Source organism: Aptenodytes forsteri, unplaced genomic scaffold, assembly GCF_000699145.1.
Source record: "Aptenodytes forsteri isolate BGI_AS27 unplaced genomic scaffold, ASM69914v1 Scaffold336, whole genome shotgun sequence".
Taxonomy (NCBI): domain Eukaryota; kingdom Metazoa; phylum Chordata; class Aves; order Sphenisciformes; family Spheniscidae; genus Aptenodytes; species Aptenodytes forsteri.
In genome coordinates, this window is record NW_008794911.1 from 2,983,175 (window position 1) to 3,009,379 (window position 26,205).

Genomic DNA, 26,205 nt, shown 5'->3' on the forward strand with positions numbered 1-26,205 from the left:
ATGACAATGATTCATAGACTGCAAGGTCTTAAATAGCAAGACATTAAGGTTAAGAATGTAAAGGCCAGGAATCAGTCTGAACACCAAAGTGGAGCAAATGTGTCATAGTCCACAGCTGATTCCCATCACTTTGAAGGCACTACACTCCCAGATAAACTATGTATGTTATCTAGATGGGCCCTAAGGTGCTGTGTAGTTCAACTTTGTGGAGACAAATGTTGGCTTAATATAAAGATATATAGAGAAGATTGTAGCTTTTGGATCCTTAGAGCTACCATTGAGTACTGACAAAAAGTAACTGACAACCTACCTTGTCCGTTAGGGATAGACTCTCTCTAGTGAACACTGTTATATAGCCTTTTGTGCTTCCTACTGCCCTGCTCTTCTCATTCTCTCTTCTTCATGAGACTGAACTGAAATCAACCAATATATTTTATATCTATATCTTTATTTTCTGCACACTTCAGTTTTTCCTTAGGCCTAAAGTGTCTATAGTGAAACTAGGTTTATTTTTCTATTCACAAGTACTTAATTCTTCTAAACCATGTATTGGAATGCAAATATACATAGATGTGAAACCTTCGGGCTTATGAAGTGAATGCCACAACACCCTGCAAACACAGGGCAATACCACCGTTGCAGCCATGCCTACCAATGCCTGCTGTCTTTGGGAATTTCAGCAGCCAGTATGTCACCTCCAATTTTCAACTGCTGCCGCAGGCTAACAGCCCCTGCACTTCTTATCTTTTCCATATGGCACTCTGCAATTATTTATGTGAGAGTTAAAAAAGTACAGCATCCTTAAAGGCATACCTTAACTAAGCAGAAAAATGGGAAAGGACATTTTATGAGTTCTGTTTTATGAATACAGGAAATGAGAATTCCACTAAAAACAACAGTTTCGAAAACAACATCGCCAATGTCTTTAAAGCTGCACACCTCAAGACTACAATAAACTTCCCTGAGAAATCACAAGAAACTAGGTTCTCACTCTAGGATATGATGAAGAAAGGGTGTATAAAGCACTGCACAGAATGTGTATGTGCTGAGTGAACTGTCAGGTATGCCCACCAGCACGGCATGTAAAGGCAGCTGCTCCATCTGCGCAAGATCATTTCCCTCTATCAAGTTTCCACTTCAGCTGAAACATCAGAAATTGGTGTCTAGGGAGAAAAAAGCAGAATGTGCACCAAAGATGAAAGGATTCCAGGCATAAGCACGTCAAGATGCCACTGTAGAGTTAAAAAAAAGAAAGGATTGGCTGATTTACATTAGCAAAAAAGGTATGTTTGCAAAGCCAGCATGCTTTAATATTTAAAGATGCATCACACATCAATAGCCTGTGATTACCTCACTCTGAATTACTGCATCCTATCATGGCTGCAGTAAGGGAGAAAAGACATTCTTGATTTCTGACTATTAGAAAGGGGAACTACAGCATTAATTTGCATGTTGCCTTTCCATCTATGTGCAGTTTTGTGCAGTGTTTAAAATTGCATTGTTTAGGGAGTATCTTCACAGTTTTTAAATCATATTTAGCAGAACACTTAAATGTATTTACACTAAATGGAAAAATAGGAAAGTGGTGGCATAGAATATCTAGCCACCCTGAACTCCAAACACTGGAAATCTGTATTCAACAGAGAGTAAAAACCATATAAAAAGAGTCAGTTGCTAACAGCCACAGTTTGCCACAGTTCCCTCAAGAGAGGTAAAATGATTTATTCTTCTTAATGATTAGCCATGTGGTCTTGTTAACTGTGAGTTCTTTCCTTGATCGGTGTTCCAGATATATATTTTTCTCCTCTCATTAAAAGTATTTGCATTTCTGTATTTCCAACAGTTCTTGAGTGTTCATAAATGGGGGGGGGGAAGACCAGTACAATAAAAGGTTATTTAGTCATAAATTTCTAATATTTGGAACTGGAAATGGTCTTGAATGGGGCAAAGCCCTTCATTTCAATGGGTTCTATCATAGTCCTTCATCATTGTTAATGTCATATGACAACACCATTCCAAACTGCTGTTTTGAAGACTCTCTTCTAAGCATTTTTTCCAGTATTTTTCAGAGCTGAAAACAACCTTTTCCAAGTGTGCTGGTTGCTGTCAATTTTACCTTGATGTGCTGGATTTACATCCAGAGATGCTGGCCATAGATACGTTAGGAAGACAGAAAGACCAGATCCCCCAAAGGTTTCCTCCCACGCACCCATGGTTCCCCTACCCGCTCAGAACCTGGCAGCACCGCAGTGCATGTCAAGGAAAGATGATGGGAAAGTAACTTAGCTTTAGTGCAACTACTCTGAGGCCTTTAGCATTGATCTGAATGAGAATTTACAGCAAACAAGACCCTTCTGAATAGGTCTAGTGTGAGTCAAGGCCAGCGTCACATTCTCATCTCTCATTCTTCATCACTGAAGTAGCAATGAGCCTCTTCCACGCTACAGCTGAGATGAGCTTCTCTGGTCTCTTTGCCAGTAGTGGTTCTTAGCATTTCTTAAGGGCACTTACAATTCCCCACAGCAGTTGTATTCTACCTGAAAGCTCCATGTTTGAGTTGGTATGCCGCTATGCAAAGGTCAGTTATTTCCAGCTCTTCTTCATTTTGAAAAGGCAGCCTGATAACTGATGAGCTCTTTAGGTTCTTTGCAGGTAATGTCCTTCCACAGTCCAGTACTTTTATAAGAACTTGTTTACAACACAGCTGGTTTCCTCTCTAAGGCTCTGGTAGATCTTTAGCCCTTGAAATCCTATGTTAATTTTGAAATTTAAAAAAAATGGTTTTTATGTATATTATTTAAACATTCTGTTTCTTTCTGGTGCCATATAGCTTTGCTACCCTTACACTGCATGTAATCAATACTGCAGTCGGTCACTCCCTGTTTGAGTGCTCTCCGTTGGTTCATATAACACTACTCACATAGATGAATTCTCCTATTCTGTTGATGCTTTTTCCTACAAAATCACTGTTCAGCTTCTCATTTTTGAGAATATTTGTTTTAGCATCAGTGATTTCTGTCCTTGCCTAGCCAGCTACTTTTGTTAGCTTAGCCTCATACTTTCTGGATGTGTTTTTAGTAGTAATGTTTGCATTATCCAATCAATAATAATGCCACAGCATACAAGGATGTTTACTAATGTTCACCTTGAGCTGATTTGTTTCTTAGTTGTTGAACTTAGAGAATATTTTGCACCTCTTTATACAGCCATGAAGATCTGACTCTGTAGGGCTAAAAGTGGTTCTGCAAGAACCTCTCATAGTCTTGTCAAAGCCTTTTGAAAACCAAAGCAATAAGAGGAGCCTATTCCTTTATATGCTCCTCTACAATTGCTAGGACACATTATCTAGTCCATCCAAAGTGCTGAGAGCCTCTGTTGAGCCTGTTCCTTGTTTTGCATCCAGTGTCCCTTTACCTCTCTTACTACCACACTGCAGAAGCCTCAACATCTCCCCAGCTGCAGTATTCAGCAAGATCACCCTGTTGCGGCAATCTAATAAAACTCCAACGTTTCCACTATTGAGGAAAAATCTCTTTTTCCCAGGCTTCACTGCATAACTCCCTCAGTGTCATTAAACTGGTGCTGTAGGCGCCGTCAGCTTTTCTGACGGGATTTCATCCATTTCCATCTCCCAGGAGTTTTTCAGCCTCTTGCAGCTTGTGTTAATGCCAGGCTCAGGGTTTCCAGCTTTCATTACTGCTTCGCATGAGGGTTGTCTAGGGTAGTTAAAGATTTCATTGAAGTGATCCACACATCTGCTTTCCCTTCTTGTATTAGCTGTGAATATTTTTTCCTTTTTTTCTTTGTTTGGCACATTTCCTCCATTTACTCTCCCGCTGAAATGCTTTGACTTTTCCCATTACAACAGCTGCATCTGCTTTATCTGTTACATTTTTCATCTTTTTCCCCTACAATGCTTTTCCCTAATAGTTTATCTTCTGCTACTTCTTCTGTGCCCTCCTCCAAATTTTTTTTATTCGTAGCATTTTGGAGTTCTCCCTCTCTCAGCAACGGGGCACATTTTCTGCTTGTGATTTTCTCCAGTTATGGCTCTTGCAGTTTAATAACATTGCTGCTGAGCTAATCTTGGGGCTGCTGAGTCACTTTCACCTGTGTTTGACAAAGCCTCAAATGAATTCCTCAGCATCGATCTGAGCTTTCTCACAGTGTCTTTCTGCGGTTCCATTTTGTACTGTTTGCCAATGCTGACTACTGCTTGAAGTCACTAATCTGCAGTTTCATTTACAGGTTGGCAATGCCAAGATTTTGGTCAGTGGTACCAGAGATAGTTTGGAGTAACTGTGTCTTTGACAAATGAGTTGAATTTTGTTTTGCCACCTATCAAATGTGCAAGTCTATATGAGTAATTACAGCGCTTTCAAGAGGCATGAAATCTAACTCAATGACTCTTTGCCAAGAGAACAAAAGAATGGCTTTCTAATTCAGAGTGTAGTGTCCCACCTCAGGTCATGGCCTATGCTGCGTTATTAAAGAAGGAGAACAGCAGAGTGTGATCCTTCCTGGTCTATCCTCCCAGTTTCCAACAATAAAAATTATGGACTTCCTGCACCAGATGTTTCACCAAAACCACTGTATTTAAACAGCCAATAATGGAAATACCCTTCATGATTCCTTCTAAACTCTATTTGAATTGATTTATACTTTGGGATCCATGATATTCTTTTCCAATGAGTGACATAAAGCAACTAAAAGTTGTGCAAAACACCTATTTGATTTTTTTTAACCACTTGAGAGATCCCTTGAACACCCTCTAGTGATACCTTAAGAGGAAACATGAATATCTGTTCACATGTCAACACCTCCCTGCCTTACATGATTTTATACCATATTTCCTGCACTGTCTTTTCCTCTGTCATCTCTTGGTTACCTACAAGAAGTGTAGCTCATCTAGGCCCTTGAGATCATAATTTTTAAGAGTTTTTAGTAGCGGACCTTGGAAAAAGTACTCTCATATCCACATGCTCATAATCCACCTTCACAGAGCTATAAATACATCTGTAGGGCATCACATTCTCACAAAAGCCCACTTCCCACACTCATCCATGGAGCCAGTAGTTCTATTTTTTATTACCATTTCTATGAATATGCAAGCGCGTAAGTTGGACCTACTGATCTTTAGTTCTTGTCACCATTACTAGAAGTCTTTATAAACACAGATGTCACTTTTCCTATCTTCCATTCCCCCTCTACTGCTATTAATGTAAGCAGTAGCTTACTCCACAGTAAATAATTCAGCAGTTTTGTAGAGGAGTTCTTTCAGAAATCTGAAGAGGACTCTTTAGAGGAACCTTTAGAAGTTCTAAAAGAAGAGACTTAAAACTTCAGAGGCTTCTAAAGGTTCCTCTAAAGAGAAGCCTGGCTTTTAGAAGGCAGTCATCTGGCTTTGCTATAGGCTTTGCCTATTTATTACCATTCATTTTGTCAAGATCTTTCACTCGTGGAACCACTTTGGTTGATATTTACCAGGTTTCCCTGTAGATCATTATTATTACATCCTAGGTCAGTAATAAAGATCATGTCAAAACAAAAGTCACATTGTGCCAATAACACTTTGGCAGTAATTGTTGAAAACATCTCTGCTCTCATTGCTATGTTCTTTGGGAGTGGAGCAGTAGATCTTTTACCAATGGCTGTTCTTTTAGTAACTGGCTTGGATCTAGCATATATTCCTCACTGTTGTCACTGTTGTCTCCCCATACATGGGGAGAGGATCCAAAAAATGCTCTTCTCTGACACCCACCCAGCACAATGGAAATGAGCAGTTTAACACAGTAACTTTAATCACAGACAGATATACTAACCTAATTGAGGTTTGTTTCACTAACAGTTGGAAATTCTTAAAATGCAGATATGTTGAATGTATTTCAATAGCTGTTCTTTCACTTTCATGACTTTCCCCCCTTGGCAGAGAGTACACAGTCAGTTACTAGTTTTCTTCATTGACTCCAAATTTCTGTCATTATCCAATGTAACCAGCAGTTTTCTCATGCAAATACTCATTGTTTTCAGTATGTTTGCCCTTCATACAGCTTCTCATTTCATGGTAATCACACAAGATCTTTTTCTTTTTAAAATCAAGCTGTACCAACAAGATAAAGAACATAAAAGGAATCCAAGAAAAAACTCAGCTGAATGACATGAAAAGCAATGGGACACCTAGTTATCAGTTTCTATTCCTTGAAAACATTGATCATAAAGGAAAGGATTGTTAATCACCATATTACTTTTTTTGTCTCTTTTTTTCCTCCTCTTTTCCTTGTGAGATATACACTTAGAGCAAAGTCAACGCTCTTCTAAGGTAGCAAAATTATAATTTAATCCATCTCTGTCCAACTGAGTGAAATGCAATGTCTCAAAGGTGTCACTTTTCTTTCTGGAGAAAAGAATGTTTTCTTTTATGTCTGGTTCTCACTCCTTCAGATGTCATGATTAATTGATAATGGTTAAGAGGTAATCTGGAAAAAAAAAAGCTCAATTTTTTTTATAAAGACTGAAAAGTTCTTTGGAAACAAGGAAAGGTGTGCATGTGCCTCTTTGGTATTGCTTTGGTATTAAATACTCAGATCCCGTCTGGGTCTTTATTCATAACCTACTTTGGAGAAATGGCTAATCATCATAAAAGTAAAAATGCACCTTTTGTTACTAGCAGGTTTTGTGAAATACAAGATTTCTGTAGTATGTTTAATAAAGACATATTTTTTACTGTAGTAGATACATATATCAGAACATATGTAAGTGTACAAGAGTGTATGTAATTTTGCTCATCTCTGATCTCAAGCTATTTATGATAAAATACAGAAATTTCTTATAAAACAATCAATATTTCAGTGTGGGAAAAAAAAATCAAGCCAAATTTGCAATAGCTGTGTATGAAGTAATCTACTCTGTTCACTCTGTAGGTCTAGAGACTAAATTTTTTACTCCCAAGGAATGCTTCTTTCATGATGTTGTCTATGACATTAAAAGCGAGTAACATTACCGGGCGGACTAAAACCTCACAAAATTGGAATGAAATTCTTCTGCTAAGTTAACGTTAGGCAACTAAACAGATGCCTACAACAGACTTTTAATAATGAAAAACTTTATAAATACAATTAAGTCTGTAATTTGAATCATTTTATGCAATATCATTAAATACAAAGAGTCTCAGAAACAGAAGAGAAAAAAAAAGAATGTTACTGCTCGTTCTGTGATTTCCTGCCAGGATATTAAAGTCTTTCAAAATGAGCCACACATTTGTAACACAGACACTGTAGGATTAGGAAGACTGTGGGATCAAGTGTTCCAAAAACCAAAATGGAACTGCTTATCTAGTTATGGAAAGTGAATGAAGCTATTAATTTCAACAGTGTAGCATACTGTGTGCACACCTACGTCTCCCTAATGTAGGTAGCGAATATGTGCCACCTTCAATTCTTTTTTTTTTTTGTAAATTGGAAGTTTCAGAGAATATTCTGCATTCACTGAGTCAACAGTGAGATTCCACAAGATCTTACATGTTAAAATATTTTGAGTGAGGTAAAAGCAGGAAATTCATTAGGTTAGTACATAAAACATAACCATAGCCTGCATCAGCGATTTACAGACACTTTAATATATTCATACTTCAGTGAAAAAAGAAGAATCTTTAACCATAGAATCAAGTTTAAACTCTCTAGGAACTGGAATGATTTGGAAAGATTTCTCTTTGATATAATTATTTTCCAGCTAGTCTCTCAAATATATTTAAACCAAACATCATTCCCAGCAGCGGTAAAACAGAGACTTTCAAGATCCCGAGACTATAAATACCCACGTGCCACCTTAGATACCTGCGTAATTGGCCTGATTTTCCAAAATTACTTCGAACATAATAGGTTTCCTTGATTTTTGCACACCATCTATAAATGTAAGCAGATTTCACTGGGAGACACAAATTGCTCAGCATTTTTTTCAAAAACTACATAAACAATTTAGGTACCTCCACACCTAAAGCAAAGCATTCCTGTTTGGAAATCCCATCCTCTCCTTGACTTGAGCTCCTTACATGAGAAATTGACTGTCAAAATGAGAAGCTATACACCTAACATAAATGAGTCTGTACCACACAATGAGCAGGAATATCAAAGTAAAACATGTCTGCTTACCTTTGCCTTGCGAAAATGGTAGACTACCAGCATGCTTATGAAGTCCAGCAGCATACAGAGCGTTTGGAATGAGATGATAGCCAGCCGTAAATACTTGTCCTCCTGTGCATAGCAGGGAGTATCATCTGTACAGTAAGAACATCCTTCCCTGCAGGGTAGGCAGGTGTAGACTTCTTCCGACAATTCACCTCCAGAAAAGCGATTTTCTGCATCCTTTCCTGAAAGTATCAGAAGGGTAAGGGGAGACACCTTTAGTTGTACAGGATGGGCAGTTCATCCATACAGGAGCAAACCAGTCCTCTGCTGACTCTCTGTTGGCCTCTTTCATTAAGTTACGAAATGGCTTGCCAGGGCTGCTTTTCTCATTTCACCCTCCTTTGTCACATTCAGAAAACGCAGACCAATTTAGACATGAGGGAAAGTGAGCTTATTAAATGACAAATGCTTTCCTGTTGTATTTAAAGTGGTCTAAATCTGCACAGGAAATTCTTTGAAGGAGACTTCTAAATGGGGAAGAAATTACATCAAGGATTTGGGAATAAGGAAAGGATTTTACACAGACACATGAAGAGCAGACCCATTAACTACTTAATGTTCACAGAACAAGCTCTGATCCTATTTCAGATTGTTCCTCAATTTCATAAAGATGCTATCTAGTGAATTAATTAGCTTCAAATTAGATAAAACCCTTCTTAATTAACATTTGTTCAGCATGCTGTTGCATGATTGCACTACTCTGTCCCCAAAGCAGAACCAGTGCACTTACACTAAGTATAATTTTCCATTGTTCACACAAGCACACCAGCAAATCTGGAAAACTTATTGGCAAGTTAATATTTTGTCTATGAAAATCAATGATTCTTGAGCTGACATCTTGCCCATCAAAGTGAACTCACCAACAGAGCACATAGGAGGATTCCTATTTTTTCTGATCCATGAACACTTGCCTGTAACCCCCTGTAAGACTGCTTAACCTACAGGCAATTATCGGAATAAAAAGGTGAAAGAAAAAGGGGGCAAAAAAGCATATTGTTAAATAAGAAAGAAAACTGACTTTGCTGAAAATGTTTAATATAAACAAGACAGACTTAGGAGCTTCCAGAAACAAGAGTATGTGGCTGAAGCCAAATCAATGGTATGTTAAAATGTGTGATAACTTCTCTCACTTTTCATAAGACTAGAGAATTGCTTGAGTATCTTTGATCAAAATTCTCCTCCTCTGTCAGTGAAATTAGTAAATCATGCATTGTTTAGTCTTAATTCAAGAGACAGCCTATTCCACTGATGTTGCACGTGATACTGGCTTATGAAAGTCTTCAGACTTTTAGCTTGAAACATTTGAAGCAGAAGGTTATCTACAAGGGTAATTATTTCTGGCTTTCTCAAATCTATGTACGAATGCACATGAGCATGTATCTGCTGACAGGCAAAGCCCAGGAAAGGGACAAAGAGGCTGTATACCCAAGTCTGTTTATTTGGCATGCCATTCCAGTGGCCCTGTGCTCCTCGTCCTCAGTGTAGGATGCTTCACTCCCGCATCCCGCAGTAAGTAGAGAACAGGCTGGTATTTCTCATGAAGATTGTGGATTTCTCTTTGGAGCTTTATTCTAAACAAAAATGTTGGAAACCTGAATATAGCAGAGTGGTGCTGACTCATGCTGGTAGCCAGATTTTCTTAGATACAAGCAGACAGCAAGAAGAGATCTTGTGTCTTTTTGACCCAGACTGTGGGAGGCAGGAATGGAAATGCTGGAAAATAACCGTGCTTGGGCATCCCAAGAAGGTGGAGAACCTCTAAGGAACACTAATCCTGAAGATATCCCAGGACTAGAACTTCTCAGAGCAAACACCCATGGACCTCAGCCCATTAGCATTCCAAGAGCTTTGCCAGAAACCACCTTCTCCATATCTAACGTTATATCTCTGTTTTCTAAATTACAGCTAAAGCAATGGACCCACACTGTCCTCTGTCAGATACAGAAGTCACAGCCTCCCACCTCCCATCTCCATATCCAAATCGAGTGCACTACCTACTGTCCGAGTTTTCCACTTCGTTTCCTCAACATTTGCACTCATGTCAACCTGCTTTTCCACCACCCACCTGCTCCTTTATAATTTCCATAAAGAGTCGCCCTTCAATTAGCCCATGTCCAAAAAGATTATTTAATCTCTTTAAAATCTCACATTTCTGAGCCACACATGAGCCATTTGTTAGTATGTTTTTATTGTGGTAACTAAATAAACTATTTTCAGTGTAAAAACTTAACCACTGAAAAAATACCATTTAAAACCTAAAGTCATGAGATTACTTAAGTCACAAATATTATATGAATATGGCTTAATAATTTTGCATGGTCCTCAACTTGATATTCTTACTTTATTTCTGAAATGTTCAACCTTGAAAGTTGTCGCAAATACATTATAATCCATTTTATCAAGCATTTTCTTATCTGAGTCATGCATGGAAGTTTCTTCATGTGTATGCTCATCACATACTACAGGGATAATAGCCAATAAACAGTTGCATGTTGCAGTAAATATCCCAAGGATATGACTTCATAACACAACAGCAAGCCTTTGCTTACATGTGTCTGGTGTCATGCTGTCTGCTGTATACAAAGGAAGATCATCAATATGCATCTCCTGCACTGCCAGCTATGACTGATCATCTGGTGAATATCTTTTGACTTTGAAATGATTCTTCATTATAGCTAAAATAAGAAAGATCCAAAAAATTGGATCTACTTGAGATTTTACACAATGTGATAAGGCATTATTAACAATCCCTATATTTTTTTTTTCTTCCTCCTTGCCAAAAAGAAAGAACATTTTTCAGACCCTCTAAAAGAAGTTCTTGGGAAAGAACTCATCACTGTATTTACCACTGACTGGGGCACTGTTTGTCCACCCACACCCTTGCTCTCACTATATGTCTCAGGGCACTGCTGCCCACTGCCCAGTTGAACATTTCTGCCCTTTATGCCTGGCCCCGTCCCCTCACCAAAGTCAATGTAACGTCAATTCAAACCATAGACAGTCCAAGCCAAGCATGAAGTTACTGCCCCTTATAGCACTGCTAGAGATTTCACTGTGCCATGCCTTCTCCTTTCTCGGCAGCTCATTGGGATTACACGTGCCTCCTCCAGTGAAGAAAATCAGGTTTTCATCCCCAAAAGATGGCAAAGATTTTAGACACTGGTAAGGTAGATGGACAAGAAGCCAATTCTGCTTCATGTAAGGCAGCAATGGTTTTAGCACTGACACAGATGAGATGGAAGCAAACACTGAAAGACTGACTGTGCTGCAGGAGTTCAAACTGAGGATGAGGAAGGTGTGAAAAAGTACTGTCTTCAAGGAAAAAAAGAAAAGAAAAAAAAATGCGGTAACAAAAAAAAAAAAGGATAAAATGGAAGGAGAAAAGAACAAATAATTGCTGGAAAGTAGGAACAGGGACACAAACTAATGTGAAGTATAATAAGGAAAATGCTTGAGTACTGGAAAAATAAAACAAAACGCTTAAATGCTTCAGCTATGTCCCCTCTACTATATTTTTTTCCTAGTTCTTCCTTCTTCTATCCCAGTCTTATTTTTCTGTCTGATCGGCCCATCTGATTTTGAAATGGTCTCCTGAGGGTAACTCTTCATCAGCTTTGGTTCTCCTAAGCACACTCTGCTACGCAAGGGGTGCCTCAGCAGCTGCAACATTGCCAGCCAAGATCTTCCTGCAAAGTAAGAATGGCACCACAGACTGCTAAGTGCCAGGGCAGGGATTGCTACCATCCCAAACAAAATCATCCCAGACCCCAGGCAAAACCATCAGATGAACACAGAGAGCACAGTGCATGCTGAGCACTGAGCAGAACAAAAGACTGATTCTGCTCCTGTTCTATTATAGCATAAATTAGGAACACCACCAGTAGCATTGGCTGCAGTAACTCAGTGTGTGTGAATGTAACTGGTCCTTCTAGCATCAAAACCTGGTAATCAGCCATGGTCATAATCCTCATCCCAGAAAGGGATCACTGAAGTCAGTGACAGCCTTCGTACGTGCAAAGATCTGCGCACGCGAGTTCTGTTGAAGAACCAAAGCCAAAGGACAGGTGTAAAAAATGGGAATTCCCGTTGAACTGGAAACCCCTCCTGGGACTTTTTATGTGATCATAGCACCGTTAGAGACAGTAAAGTCCCATATCCAGACAAAAGAGCCACCTCTGATGCAAGCACCTTTTTGCACAGGGCAGGTTCCCTGTTCCACATCCAAACAGCAAGAGCTGAGCAGAATCTCGGCAATATATGAACGATGCATTGCTAAAGAATGAACTTTTAGGTTGAACAAAGCACCGCTGTTCTACTAAGGATCTTCCAATGCAAACCTGATTACCCCGTGAGGCAGAAAACATAAACGCTTTGGAGAAAGGTGTTACAAAAATGTTAAAATGTATGTAGTCAGCAGTTAGTCTATTCTACCTACACTAATAGTGCTACCTAAAAATGAGCCATTAGGACAAAGTGCATAATCATGTACTCAAGCACTTACAGGTTAATGCAACTTGCATACACGAAATACATCTTTTTCTAAAATCAATTTCTGTCCTCAAAAGAGACCCTGGAAATATGGCAATAACTCTGTGCCCCACTAGTACCCAGGGTCCTCATTAACTAATGCAAAAAAAATAGAAAGGTTTTATGTATTTTGGCACTGTAAGTTCTGAAGAGCAAACTCAGCCTTAGGAGGGAAACGCTCTCCTACCTGGCTTTCTATTCAGTAAGAGAACAGCCTAAATTTCAGCCATGCCCCTGTCCCACACCCGCTTTGGGAACCTGTGCAACCTCCCTGCGAGCAGCAACACCGTGCTTGCTTTAAGTCAGAAAAACAACCAGTTCGCAGAATCTTTCCTACGGAGAACACTGTTTATGCAACATTGCATTTTGGCATTCAGGGCCCCAGCTGAGTTTGCAGAGGAGGCAGATAAGCAATCTTTTAAGCCGTCCCACCAGCAAACCATGTAGAGTGTCCAACATCCCTGCAAAGCCATTTTATACAGCTATCTTTCAGACTTAAACCAAAACATTCATCTGCACCTAAAGCAGAACCTTGCCCCCGCTTAAAACTCTGACACCTCAGGTACAATGTGTAACTGTAGTTAACCATATTTTGCTGCGGTGCAGAATCCCAGCATCATTGAGAAATGCTCCCATTTCAAGACAACACACTCAATCCAATTTTTCAACCCACAGAAGTATAAAACGGGTCATTTTTTCTATCTATCTGCTTACTTACATCTCAAGACCTGCAAATCTTTCCTGCCTCTTTATTTTCTTCCACTAGGAATACTTTCTAAACGATTAACATTTCTGCTCAGTTTCATCTCTTTTATTATCAAACTTCACCAACCTATCTCCACAAAGAGATCTTCGGGTCAGACAGTTTCTGTCAAAACTGCTTGCAGGATTTGTGTCTAGAATTCCTGTATTAGCACCACTTTCAACCTCCAAATACATACTACAGCTGTTTTAACCATGTCATCTTTTCCTTTTTTCTTTTTACAGAATGCAGCTGGGTGACAGGGCCAAGTTCCCTTGAACCACTGGTTTTTCTCCCACTACTTCACAGTCATTTCCAGTCTCGCACTAGCTGTCTCACTGTTCACTTTTTGAAATCACCTATAGAGCTTCACAGATTGAGCTGCATCTGGATGAATTAAAGCAGTTCTTTATTACTGACTGTTTCAAAACTCATGTTTATGTTAGCTCACAGTAACACATGCTCAAATCAAAGTGGCCCCAGATGATGTAATTACACCCCCTAAAATATCAGCATATGCAAAGACTTTGATGAGACAAATTTCACTCTATGTTAGCTATTTAGAAGCTAAATATCCAATCTAAGGTAGCTATATAGGCTCCTCCTTCTATAGCAAATGGAGAAAAAAGGTTATTTGCCGGAAGAGTTCCTTTTCCCATCTAAAGTCAAATTCTGCCTTTCTAAAGCAGCAGAATTACCCTCCGGGGAGCCACGCTCTCACTGTTGACTGCAGTTGAAACCGAGGTGACTAATACATACCAAGCATATACATTTTAGACAGATGATATGAGATAAAATCAATCTCATCCCTAATGATCAATGCTGTTACGATCTCTAGCCACATTATTTTTGTGTGTTCTGTGGCATTTGGTATGACAAAAATCTAAGAATGATTTTTTTTATATGCTCATTCAAGGAGTCAAATCCCAACTCCACCGTAACTCACTGCACTGCAGGAGCAACCAAACATCATCCTTTGTCAAAAAATTCACACAGAGTCCAGAGAAAAAGCACTATCACAAGGCTGCCTTCTGCGACACTCCACAATATGAAAAGAGAAGGGAAACAAACACTTACTAGGTAAACTGTTGAACAAACACACTGTGCTATTTATGCAACATATATACACAGGAGACATGACATCTCTCTCTCTCTCATATATATATATATGAGATACACTGAGTTAGGGGTAAGATATCTTGGCCAATCTATATCCAAACCAGATCAAATCAATAAAAAACAGGCCAACCCATGACACAGATCAAAGTATTTAATATCTGGAACTCAGGGCTGTGAACAAATAAGGAATTCTAAAGCTTTCCTAATATTAAAAGTTATTTACCTTTCATCTATAATCCCTGTCACTTTTTATGTAAGAAAGCAGAGCTCATGAGTAACTAATATAGTAAGGAACTTGGAAGCTTTATTTGCAGCTTTTGAGTCCACACCAAATAATTTATTTAACCCAATTATCAGGTACTCTGTAGCTTTTACAAGTACCATGTCATGTAATCCTGCACATGATTTACCAGTACAAAACACCTGAATCTGTATCTGTCAGCATCACAGAGGTGCACATTAAGTGTTGAATACTACTAGAGGTATTTCTCTAGTGGAAAAGGAACAGCTGCGTTCACAGAAGGCAGGAGATAATACACGCAGTCCTGGACCAAGCTTGGTGAATGCTACTCATTGCCATTCCCTGGGCATCTCATACAAACTGCTCCCACAGCGGAGAGCTGACAACATGAACCTTTGGCTAAAGGATGGTGCAAAGAAGCTGGTGATGATATTGACTCGAAAGCAGGAGGCAGAGAAGGATGCCCTGTTACACCCTCAAGGAACACCTCTACACCTGTGACTGCAGCATGAGCTCTACTAGTGTAACTGCAACAATTTCGGTACAAAATCTGCGCAGAGATTACTCTTTGGTCATATGATGAAAGTAATAGACATCAACTTTGGGCACGCAGTTTATATATTTTCCCTGCTGAGTATCAACCGAGTTCTGTTTCTGTTACTGTGGGCAACTCAGTCTAAGTACCATACAACGTGTGTCCTGGGCAAGTGTAGGCTATATGTCATCTGTACCATACAGCCAACCAGACTCTTAGGCCTGACCCATCTCTAATACCTCATCAGTACGTATTAGAGTTTGGATGCTCCTTTGGAATCTACTTTGCAAATGAAGTAAAATGAAAACAATTAAAGCCCGCAGAAAGCCAGAGGCTAGGGCATTCTAGTTTGCCCTGACCAAAGAGAAAATTACTAGATTAATTTTCTCAATACTTGTGCTTGAGCACAGATGCCAGAAATCTCTATTTCCCCATAGCAAGACTTCATGTTTTTAAATTTATTTACAAATCAAATATTCTTCAAGCAGCTATATTTTACAGGATCCTCAAGAGTATTGTGAATGACAAACCAAAGGGCTAGAACTCCTTAAGTGATTATATAATCCGAGAGTTGCAAACCACTGGGATTTTACTGTATAACCCTGACGAGGATAAAAAGGAGCCCTGCATTATTAATGCTAGCTCTGTTTTCTTTTTTCTTTTTTTTTAAACTCAAGCAAAGGCACTTACTCTGAAAGCTGTTCACTGAGAAGATGTTGGGATGATAGAATCCAGCCTTGCAAATGCATTTGTAGGCTCCGAGCACAAATCCAAGGCCTTTAATGGGCATGCACTGTGAGAAAGGAAAAAAAGAAAAGTCATGCAGATGATCATACAACGATACACTCAGATGTACATTCAAGCATAAAAACATTACAAGACACTGCGAGCAGACTTCTAAGAATAAACAGTCACCCCTTCCAGTCCTACTGTATTTTCTCAGCAACTTTTCCCATAGTCAAATAACACTCCAATTTTTTTTCTTGTTGCTCATCACCAGCAAACAGCACAGACAGCTATAAGCAAGCCTGTCCCACCGATAAACCAACCAAGTGCCGAATTTGATTCTCGTACTTCGGCTCTAGGTGGGACATCAGATGGCTGTGTTTTTTCCTAGAGAGTTTCCAGCACTCTTCCCCAGCAGAGCAGGTGGGGTTCAGACAGCTGAAGCTCACGCTACGTGAGGGAGAACGTGGACACCTGCAGCCAAGCCACCAGCTTTCTGCAGGCAGCACGTTCTGGTGCTGGTGCCCCTGCCGCACTGGCAACCATACCGGAGTGGAGACTGACCCAGCCAAAACAAAGCCAACAACTGGTTAGAGAAAATGGCTGCAGACCTAAACCTGACCTAGGTGAAAGAGAGCAAACCTACACCAACGGGAGCCCCACACTTCTAAGCTCTCTTGTCCCTTTTCAAGGAAGTAATATGTGAAACAAGTTTTGTTTTAACTCAACTTCACTTTTGCTTAATTTTGACATCAGGACAACCACAGCAAATTTATTACAGTGACAGAACATCTACTGTCAGACCATTTCTGTACAACAAATAGACTCTGCCTAGTACAGAGGGAAGAAATGGTTCAGCAACATAAAAGTAGAAACACTGGTAAAATGATTTTCCCCCAATATAGCTTATTTCACTTCATCAGATCAAAGCAGTCTACTGTACTAGATGCCTTTCCCATCAGTATAGGTGTACCTATACCAACATGGCTCCATGAATAGGAACTAGACGCTAGTAGTTCCTCAGTGAGCAATTGAATGATTTAACTAAACACCCTCTGTCATAGAATCATAGAATCATAGAATCATTAAGGTTGGAAAAGACCTCTAAGATCATCGAGTCCAACCATCGACCCAACACCACCATGCCCACTAAACCATGTCCCTAAGTGCCTCATCTACTCGTCTTTTAAATACCTCCAGGGATGGGGACTCAACCACTTCCCTGGGCAGCCTGGTCCAATGTTTAACCACTCTTTCAGTAAAGAAATTTCTCCTCACGTCCAATCTAAACCTCCCCTGGCGCAACTTGAGGCCATTTCCTCTCGTCCCCTATCGCTTTACTTGGGAGAAGAGACCGACACCCACCTCGCTACAACCTCCTTTCAGGTAGTTGTAGAGAGCGATGAGGTCTCCCCTGGGCCTCCTTTTCTCCAGGCTAAACAACCCCAGTTCCCTCTCACTTCCTTACGTTTCACTTATTTATGACTGTCTGTGACTTCAGAGTATGCTTCAATCTCTAACTGCCTGCGACTGGGAGGAAGATGCAGAGGACAGGGTTTAGTAAAAAGGATCTAAGTTTCAAAAATCAAATGCAAACCGAGAAAGGACAGTCTGCACTGACACTTAAGAAAAACTCAATTTTTTAATCTCAAATTTCGGCTTTGTGACATAATTCTGCCTGATGTTGTGAAAGCCGTTTTGCTTTTCTTTGCCTCAGTTCCCCAGATAGCATCGTCTTTTCTTGCACCCTTTGCCGATCTGATGTCCATGCACGCAGTGCGGGCCTGCAAGTGCTATTGGAAAACAACTAATAAACAGGAAACTGGCATGCAAGAACACTGAAAATTCATTCAGCCTTTGTACAAACATGAAAGCAAGAAAAAATGAGAAGGCACAAATCATTTTTCTTCACACTTCATCTTCACCCTACAGAAATGTGACTGTTGACAAGGTGGAGGACGGAAGAAATCGAAGTGGGATGAGTGTGTGCGCAAGTCCAATGACAGCAAAACCTCTTTAACCAAGCACAGAAAAGCAGTTAAAGTAGTAAAAAGACTTTTTCAGGGGAAAATTCTGTTCTGCCTTTCTGGCTTCTTGCTTTGTAATGGGAAGGTACACACTGCTATAGAGACTGCATTTTCTTTTTGAAGGCAAGGAAGAAAAGAAGTAGCTTCTACTGAATTCTGCGAACACTACAGTACCCCTAGCACCATATCCATAACCCATTCCCACTGAACAAATTCTTCATATAAAATGTGTCACAGGCTCATGAATCTGTTCTGCATTAAAATAAATGCTTTACTGATGATCCTTTCACACACATCCAATATTCATACCAAATAAAAGTCTGTAACTTTTATTGTATTGTCGCTGATGAGTCTAGAACTTGAAAACAAACAAAATATGTCAAACGCTGTTATCTTTCCTTGGTCTAGGATATTATCCTTGTTTCCAGTCTTTGGCAGCTGTAATGCACACCTTAAAAACCATCGGTTAAATTCTGTTTCTCGCAGTCTGTATAATCCCATGCAAAGGTGTAACAGGGATCAGAACATCAGTCTGTTGAAAGGAAGGAAGGAGAAAAGGAGAGAAAGCAAGCCTAGATCCCTCTAGATGCAGTTTCAAACTCTGACATTCCACTGTGCTCAACACTGCATGGAAACAGAACTATTTACAGCCTGACTTTTTTTAAGAAATTGCAGCAGCGAGGCAGGGAAGAACACTAAATATCATGTGGCCAAAAATGGGGAAAATACTTTTCCTGGGAAAAAAAAAATTCCCCTCTTTTTACAAATGATTTAACAGTTCATATTATATTAACCAATGGTGGTAAATATTATGGTGAAAAAGGTAATTAATAAACTGAGTAAGAATTTGCTGGTGTACAGGAGGAGTTTAGCAAACAAGTCCAGATTTATTTAATCAAGGTTCTTTTATCAGATACAGAGGCTTTTCCTGGCTGTCTGTGGGTGAATCCGCACAATACACGGCAGGCACATGCAAGCCACTTTTGTCCTTGCCCTGGCAAGTGGCGCCCTGGTTCCAGCGACCCCAGTGGCACCCCCAGAGCCCGAGCCCTGCAAAGCTGTACTAGCTCAGCCACGGCAGCCCACAGTATCGGTCGTGGGCTTCAGGCTGCCAGGAGCACAGAGACTGAGCAGCCCACAACAGACTGTGTAGACACAGCCAGTAAAATATTAATCTGCTGCTAAGTTACTTAAGGTTTGATGCATATAGAACTTAGCACCGAAAAAAGCTGGTATGTGAAACATATCCGCCTCCACGTAAGCAAAAAAAGGAAGCATAAAACTGACCTGGTTTCAGATTTCATTATAAATGTGACAGCAAAGCTGTGGGAATAAAACCACCATATTCCTGTGTATTTTGTTCTTCATTAGTGGCCGTCAGCTGTTTAAAAATCATGCTTTATTTAATTCATAAGAGCAGCTACCTTAGGTTAGACCAGAAGCTCCCTTTAGGCTTGTATCACATCTCCTATGTGCCCAGCAGCAAGTGTTGAGGCAAACAGTGAAAGACGCAGCATGGCTATCAAGTGAGCCTTCCTCCGATATGCCCTTCAGGACGTCATACTCCTGAACGGAATTTGCATTGCTTTAACTTCCAGCCATTAGGACTTATAGATGGCTTGGTTACTATTTGGAACAGCTTTACCATAATCTTTGCTAAAAAGAGAATAATAAGCATCTGTACAATTCACGCAGCACATTTATTCCAGCTGTCTGTTCCCTGGTTTGCAAGTTTATACTTTCAGCTTTACAATATTTGTACAACATAATGACTCCCAAGTTTAACACGGTATACTTTAAATTATACAGTCAGCTCAAAAAATAAGAAATTCAATGAATATTTATCTTGAAATTATTTATAAACAAACAGGTCCTGAATAAACACAGACACATCATCTAAATCAGTTAAAAAAGGTTGTATTGATTTTATTTTCACGCTGCTTGTTGTAAAGGCAAATTTGGAAAAATCTATTGTGATAAAGAATATATCTGTTGGAAAGAAAATAAATCCTTTGAATAACCTGTGCAATTGCTTTGGAAGTCTGACCCAAATCTTCTGGCATAAAAGAGGCAAAGCCCTTCATCAGATCTGATTAGCCAAAAACCAAGTGACAAAGTATTCAGCAGATACACAAAGCAGGTGTTACAGCCACACCAGAAAATAGAAGGGAAGGACAAGGCAAAAAGAAACTAGTCGTTTAAAAGAGAAAGCGTGTGGCATCATGTCCTACATGTAATTTAGAAACTTAGATAAACCACCAAACAAATCTGGCCCGTGGCATTCTGGAGCAGAGGTGTTAAAACAGTAATTTTAGAATTAAAAAATAAAAGAAAAAAGACTAAAAATGCAGTCAGCCTTGACTTGGGTATTTCAAGTTTTTCAAAGAGCATCTTTCAAAATCTGTATTTCCACATGCATAGAGCGATGGGGATGTCTCCCTTTTCTAAAGTCGACTCCTTGTTCAAAGGATGACATAAGAGCAAAGTCATGATAGAAAAATCTTAGCAAAAATAATACAAATAAGCCCACGTTTCTTTGCTCTGGTTTGGGGCAGCATGTAGGGAATATCTAGAAAATACTAGGTACAGAAGAGTCATTTTGTGCCTGGCACATGGTGGCAGCTGGAGCAGGTTGGTGTCCTGCGAGACCCGGAGAGCTCCTTTCTGATCCTGTTTACCATGTTGTCAAGCACGCTCACTCATAAAAATAAATGAAAGAAGATGAAAGTCAGAGTAAAATTCTGCCTGATGAAGTCAATGACAGCTCTGTCATTGAAAAAGCTTTACCTGTTATATTTTCTCATTCCATTTCTCCTTCAAGAGCAGAGTTTGAAGTGTTGAAGTGTGTTTGCAGTCTCAGAAGTGAACAGTGAGCACATCCACGCATCCAAGGTCCTGGTGCATCACCCAGGAGCCCTCCACTTGCCTCCGGACAGCTCGGGAGGCAGCCAGCCTGCCAACAACACTACTCACAAGGTTTTTCTCTTCAAATACAACATTTTGTTTCAAAAGGACAGGACAGGGCTGGCCACTCCATAATTTACACTGCAGGGTTACTTGATAGTCCCCTGTACCTTTTCTCCTCCCTTCTGAGTGCATCAGTGGAGTTAATTCTTGTTTAAATTCAAATTTTAAAATGTGTTTTCCAACAACAACGTACTTAAAATGACACCGAATTGTTTAAATTCTGAGTCAGACGAAGCACAGCAATAACTGAGCTGATTCAGCTCAGAGCAAAGGTAGCCGTCAGGACAATATTTGCCTCAATAGTTTGAAGCTTTGCTAAAATCTCCCCACTCCTTTTTAACATGATTTTTCATTATTCTGGTCTTGTTAAGCCATGGGACCAGAGTAAATACTGATGGTAAGGAGTCTCAGCTCATTCACACAGATAATTATAAACTACATGTGATCGTTAAAGTTAAAATGTCTAATTTTTTGTTAATCTTTTTATTAATCTTAGTCAAAATACTCAGAAAATGAAACAAGTTATTCAAGTTATGCTTTTTTGTTAGATACGTTTGTTACTACTGACAAAGCATGAACAGAAAAGTTAATGTCAGATCATCCCCAGTTCAAGCAGGAAAACACTCGTTAGATGTAAGAGACTGCAGAGTCTTTAACTTCTGATTAACCCCTTTTGCAATGTCAATCAGTTCGGTTACCCAGCTGTATGTCTGAGGAACCCTAAAGGATTCCCTTCTGGTTCTCCATCACTGCCAAGGTGCCAATGTTATCAGCGCATTACTGGACAAACGTGTCAAAAAATCAAGTGCTAGTGAAAAAATAAATAAATTGGTGGAAATGGAGTGTTTGGCAAAGAAATGGAAGAGAGGAGATCAGAAATATATACAAATCGCAGTACTTGCTTAGAAGACAGTGAGAGAGGGAAAAAGGTGAATTTAGCAGTGTTTGAAAGCAGGTTACTTGGAGTGGGGGGGCAAAGCAGCAAAAAACTCATTATCAGCTGTTGTCATACATATGGAAAACCCAAGGTCAGCTTACAAAGTGCTTCCCACAGTCCGGATCCTTTACTGAAGGATGAAAGCACAACAATTACAGCAATTTTCAGAGGATGGGTAGCTTGGACACTCAAAAGGTTCTCAGCAATGACAGTGTTTAAGACAGATCTTTCATTACTGCTGAAAATACCTGTGCAGGCTACAATCAGGCTACTTTAAAAAAAAAAAATTCTTTATATGGCAGACTGGAATTGTCATTGGTAAACTGAATATCATTTTATAACACGTCAAACTTCACTTCTGATTAATGTGCAAAGATACAAAATTACAATTTCTCCTCTCCTAGAAAACCGTGCAGCAATTACAGGGGAACCTGTTAACAGACACCAAAGGGACTGATAATTTTATAGCCATTAAATAATGCAGTGTGATTAGTTTGAAGGCACCTTCTCAGGGCCAGATTTCCTTGGCTTTGAGGATAAATTAAGACATTTTTTACTATCAGCACAGGTTAAACTGCATTTAGAGCAAAGTCTAATTCACTTCCTTAGTGTCTTACCTACATTAGAGAGAACTCTCTTCATACTGAATCTCTACGCCTTCTTTCCTATCACTAGGATAATTTTGTGCTTTACACATGGGCAATACTGGAAATATCAAACATTATCTGCAGAAGGCCTTCCAGAAGCTGTCAAGGAATATGCCAAAATACACACAGGTCCTTTACCTCTGGACGTCTGGTTCTGCCAACTACTTCTGCATTCATCTGTGACTTGGCAGCAAGCGTAGCAAAAGTTTGCCTGGAAAATGGGCCACACAGTAAGACAGGGGATTAAGAAGGCTTGTCAAAACCTGCAAGAATGTGAGGCATTTCCAAAAATATTTGGTGGGGAGAAAAGCTGGATCTATTCCTGATGCCCATGAAGGGTGCAGTTCTGAGTAGTGGAGTACTCTCTCTCACCTATTCACATTTCCCTGAATTATTAACAAACTAGCAGAATTTTGCAATGTTTTAAAAAATGAAAAACCCCTCAATTTTGTATTACTTAGTGATGTTGATTTTTTTAACCAAATTTTCATAGTTGGCCATTCACATTTTCTTCTAAAGACCAATAGGAAATACTAGAATAGCCAGTCCAAGCCAGTAATTCATCAAGAGAATTGTGGAGTTTACGCAAAGAAAACTCATCCAGAATAGCAAAGAGTAATAGAGGGTGCATGGGAATTGCACAGCTCATCTCACAGAAGAGCATGGATGAACGTCTTGAGGACTGCACCGTTCTTTAGAAAGAGCCTGACTGTTAAAGTACTGCCAGCATGGATAGCCTGCTGGCCCTGCTATTTGGAAAGGGAAAAAAATTCCTATAGTTCATCCAAAAGCTAACAAATAGCTGCTATAATCAATGGGTAATTTAGATGCATAATTCAAAGAGGGGAATAAAATGGTGGAAAACAGTGCACAATAGTTTAGCCTGGAGAAAAGGAGGCTGAGGGGAGACCTCATCGCTCTCTACAACTCCCTGAAAGGAGGTTGTAGCGAGGTGGGTGTCAGTCTCTTCTCCCAAGTAACTAGCGATAGGACGAGAGGAAATGGCCTCAAGTTGCGCCAGGGGAGGTTTAGATTGGACGTGAGGAAAAATTTCTTTACTGAAAGAGTGGTTAAACATTGGACCAGGCTGCCCAGGGAAGTGGTTGAGTCCCCATCCCTGGAGGTATTTAAAAGACGAGTAGATGAGGCACTTAGGGACATGGTTTAGTGGGCATGGTGGTGTTGGGTTGACGGTTGGACTCGATGATCTTAGACGTCTTTTCCAACCTTAATGATTCTATGATTCTATGAATATTTTAATAAGTTAACACAGACAACATTGCTAAGCCAACATTTTCTAGCCAGCTGCTAGATCTGTCATTCCTATTGCATTTCCCAGCAACCATTAATGTAATTACTTCTTGACTCTTAAACATTATTTTTAGGCTGATTCCATACACTAGCAAGACATACGTGATCACATTGGAAAAGGCATGTAACAGTTTGTGTGTGTTTTCCCAACCCACAGTAACTTTTTGGACCTACTGGCTGGTTCCAGGCAGTGCAGTAGGGGTGAGAAACTTGCTAAGTTCCCACAAGCTTCATGAAAATAATATCTGGTAGAGAAGAGATACCTTATCAGTGTCCCTGCTGACAGACAGACTACATCATGAGGACATACCTTTTATTAGACACTAGAGAATGCTCTTTGAAATGCCACAGTCACAAGAAAAGCTTTAGCTGGCACTGGTGCCTTCTTAGACATCAGCTAACAGCATAAGAAAACGCATTAGGAAACCAGGCTACAATAATGTGATGTTCCTGTTCCTTGGCATTCAGTCCGTCTTTAGGACAAGTTAGCCCATTTTTCCAGAGGTTTTTACTACTCAGGACTGCTGGGAGTCTTGAGTTGAGTCCCACTATGCAAAGTTGGACAAAAGATGCTCCTAGTCACAAAATCATTTCTTACTGAAATTCTACTTGAGTATTTTGTGTGAAACAAGATTGAGAAGACAGCTGCATAAAGGATCCAAATTTTAGTATCTTTGCTCGATTTTGCAGCATTCTTTCCTTTTATATTAGTGCAACATTAGACAACAATTGAAGGAAAATACCCACCTCACTGGTACTTGAATGAAGACACAGCATTATTTATCACAAAACCGAGTCTGACACAGTCTATTAAATGAGTCTTTCTGTTTACTTGGTGGTCATCGGTAAAACAAAACTCCCAGCTAGATTCTGTCCATCAGCAGCATGCATTTTAAAAGCATATTTCTTTCATGCAAGAAGACAGTCAAGTCCTGCAGCAGAGTGACTGCTCTGTCCACAACTTGATCAATATCCTTTTATTAATTTTGATTTATTCTGGATTGTAGCCTCTACAGTTTGACAATGTGTCAACTCATCAAGAAAGTTAATCTTGCTTACAAGATAGTATCAGAATTTGAGTTTTTCTACCTGTCAAACATATCTCCATGTTCCAGCCACGAGTCTCCCATCCTCAAGGTTAGGATGTCTCTCAGAACTGAAGTTCAGAGCACAGTTTCTAGGTTCAACCTATGATCTGTTAAACTACAGATTCTTCTTGATTGCTTTCAATCTTATCACCTGGCTTCTTTCACAATTTCATCTATCAAAGGAAACAATGATTTTGTGACAAAGCCATCATTCCTCCTCTTGCCCAAGAACACTGCAGGCCATGATCTGTCAGACTGCAGTTCAAGCACCATCATAAGGGTCGTATCACAGTCAGAAGCACCACCGTATTACTGCTGTCAGAAAAAATTCCCCCCAAACTCCCATTACTTGACAATAACACCTTCACACTGATCTTCACAGCTTGGCGCTGTACACTCATTCATTACACGGTACAAGTCCCACAGAGGTGCTGAATGTCCCACTAGCACCATGAAAATACAGCACCTACTATTTGCCAGCTATTTGCTAGCTCATTCAGCCTCTTCTTTAGCACTAGGCAAGCACAAGGGTTTTAAAAAATGCATTTGGCGAGACATATAGTTATACTTTTGGGTAATAAATCCAAAACAAAAGGTTATAACTAAAATTAATATGAAACAGCAATATACTTAATAAATTAATACCTGTCTAGTTGCTTACTGCTTCTCATCCAGGACACCAAAGAGAGAACAGCTATGAGGGCACACCATAAAATCCTGTTGTTTGCTCTGAACACTTGCTTTCTTCTTGCAACCTTTATCAGCTTTGAGGAAAGATGCCCTAAATTTAAGTAGTAACTGTCCTATAGGTAAGCCCTCACTTCTAGGTCTAAGGCTCGCCAGAGTGTTGGTGATCCAGCTCCTTATACAGAGCCACCATATTCTAGACAGACACCTTGAAAATCTTTCCTCTGTTCTTCTGCTTCCCTTATCTCAAATGTAGATTCTTACTTTTTATCCAAAGCCTTGATGAGTCATATCTCACCCCTCCGTTGCCTTCCGGAGCTGGAGGGTTTGGCCATGAATGTAAGTTCCTTGGAAGGCTCTCTCTAAATGACCACTTTTGATATTTAATGATGCTTCTCTCTGCCCATCACTATTTTTCCCTCAGGTTTGCACTTAATCCAACAAGGCTATTCCTGTGCCCCACTGATT

At 39.8% G+C, this 26,205-nt stretch overlaps 1 protein-coding gene across 1 annotated transcript in view; it reads right to left on the reverse strand.

Annotated features, from left to right (window-relative positions):
• The window catches only part of GPR158 (G protein-coupled receptor 158), a gene marked incomplete at its 5' end in the record, with an annotated part of 208,475 nt that overhangs the window by 103,280 nt on the left and 78,990 nt on the right, over nucleotides 1–26,205 (reverse strand). Inside the window, 2 exons of the mRNA XM_009275250.1 lie at nucleotides 8,148–8,365; nucleotides 16,038–16,140. Coding sequence (XP_009273525.1) covers nucleotides 8,148–8,365; nucleotides 16,038–16,140 — 321 coding nt within the window. The remainder of the gene's footprint in view (nucleotides 1–8,147; nucleotides 8,366–16,037; nucleotides 16,141–26,205) is intronic.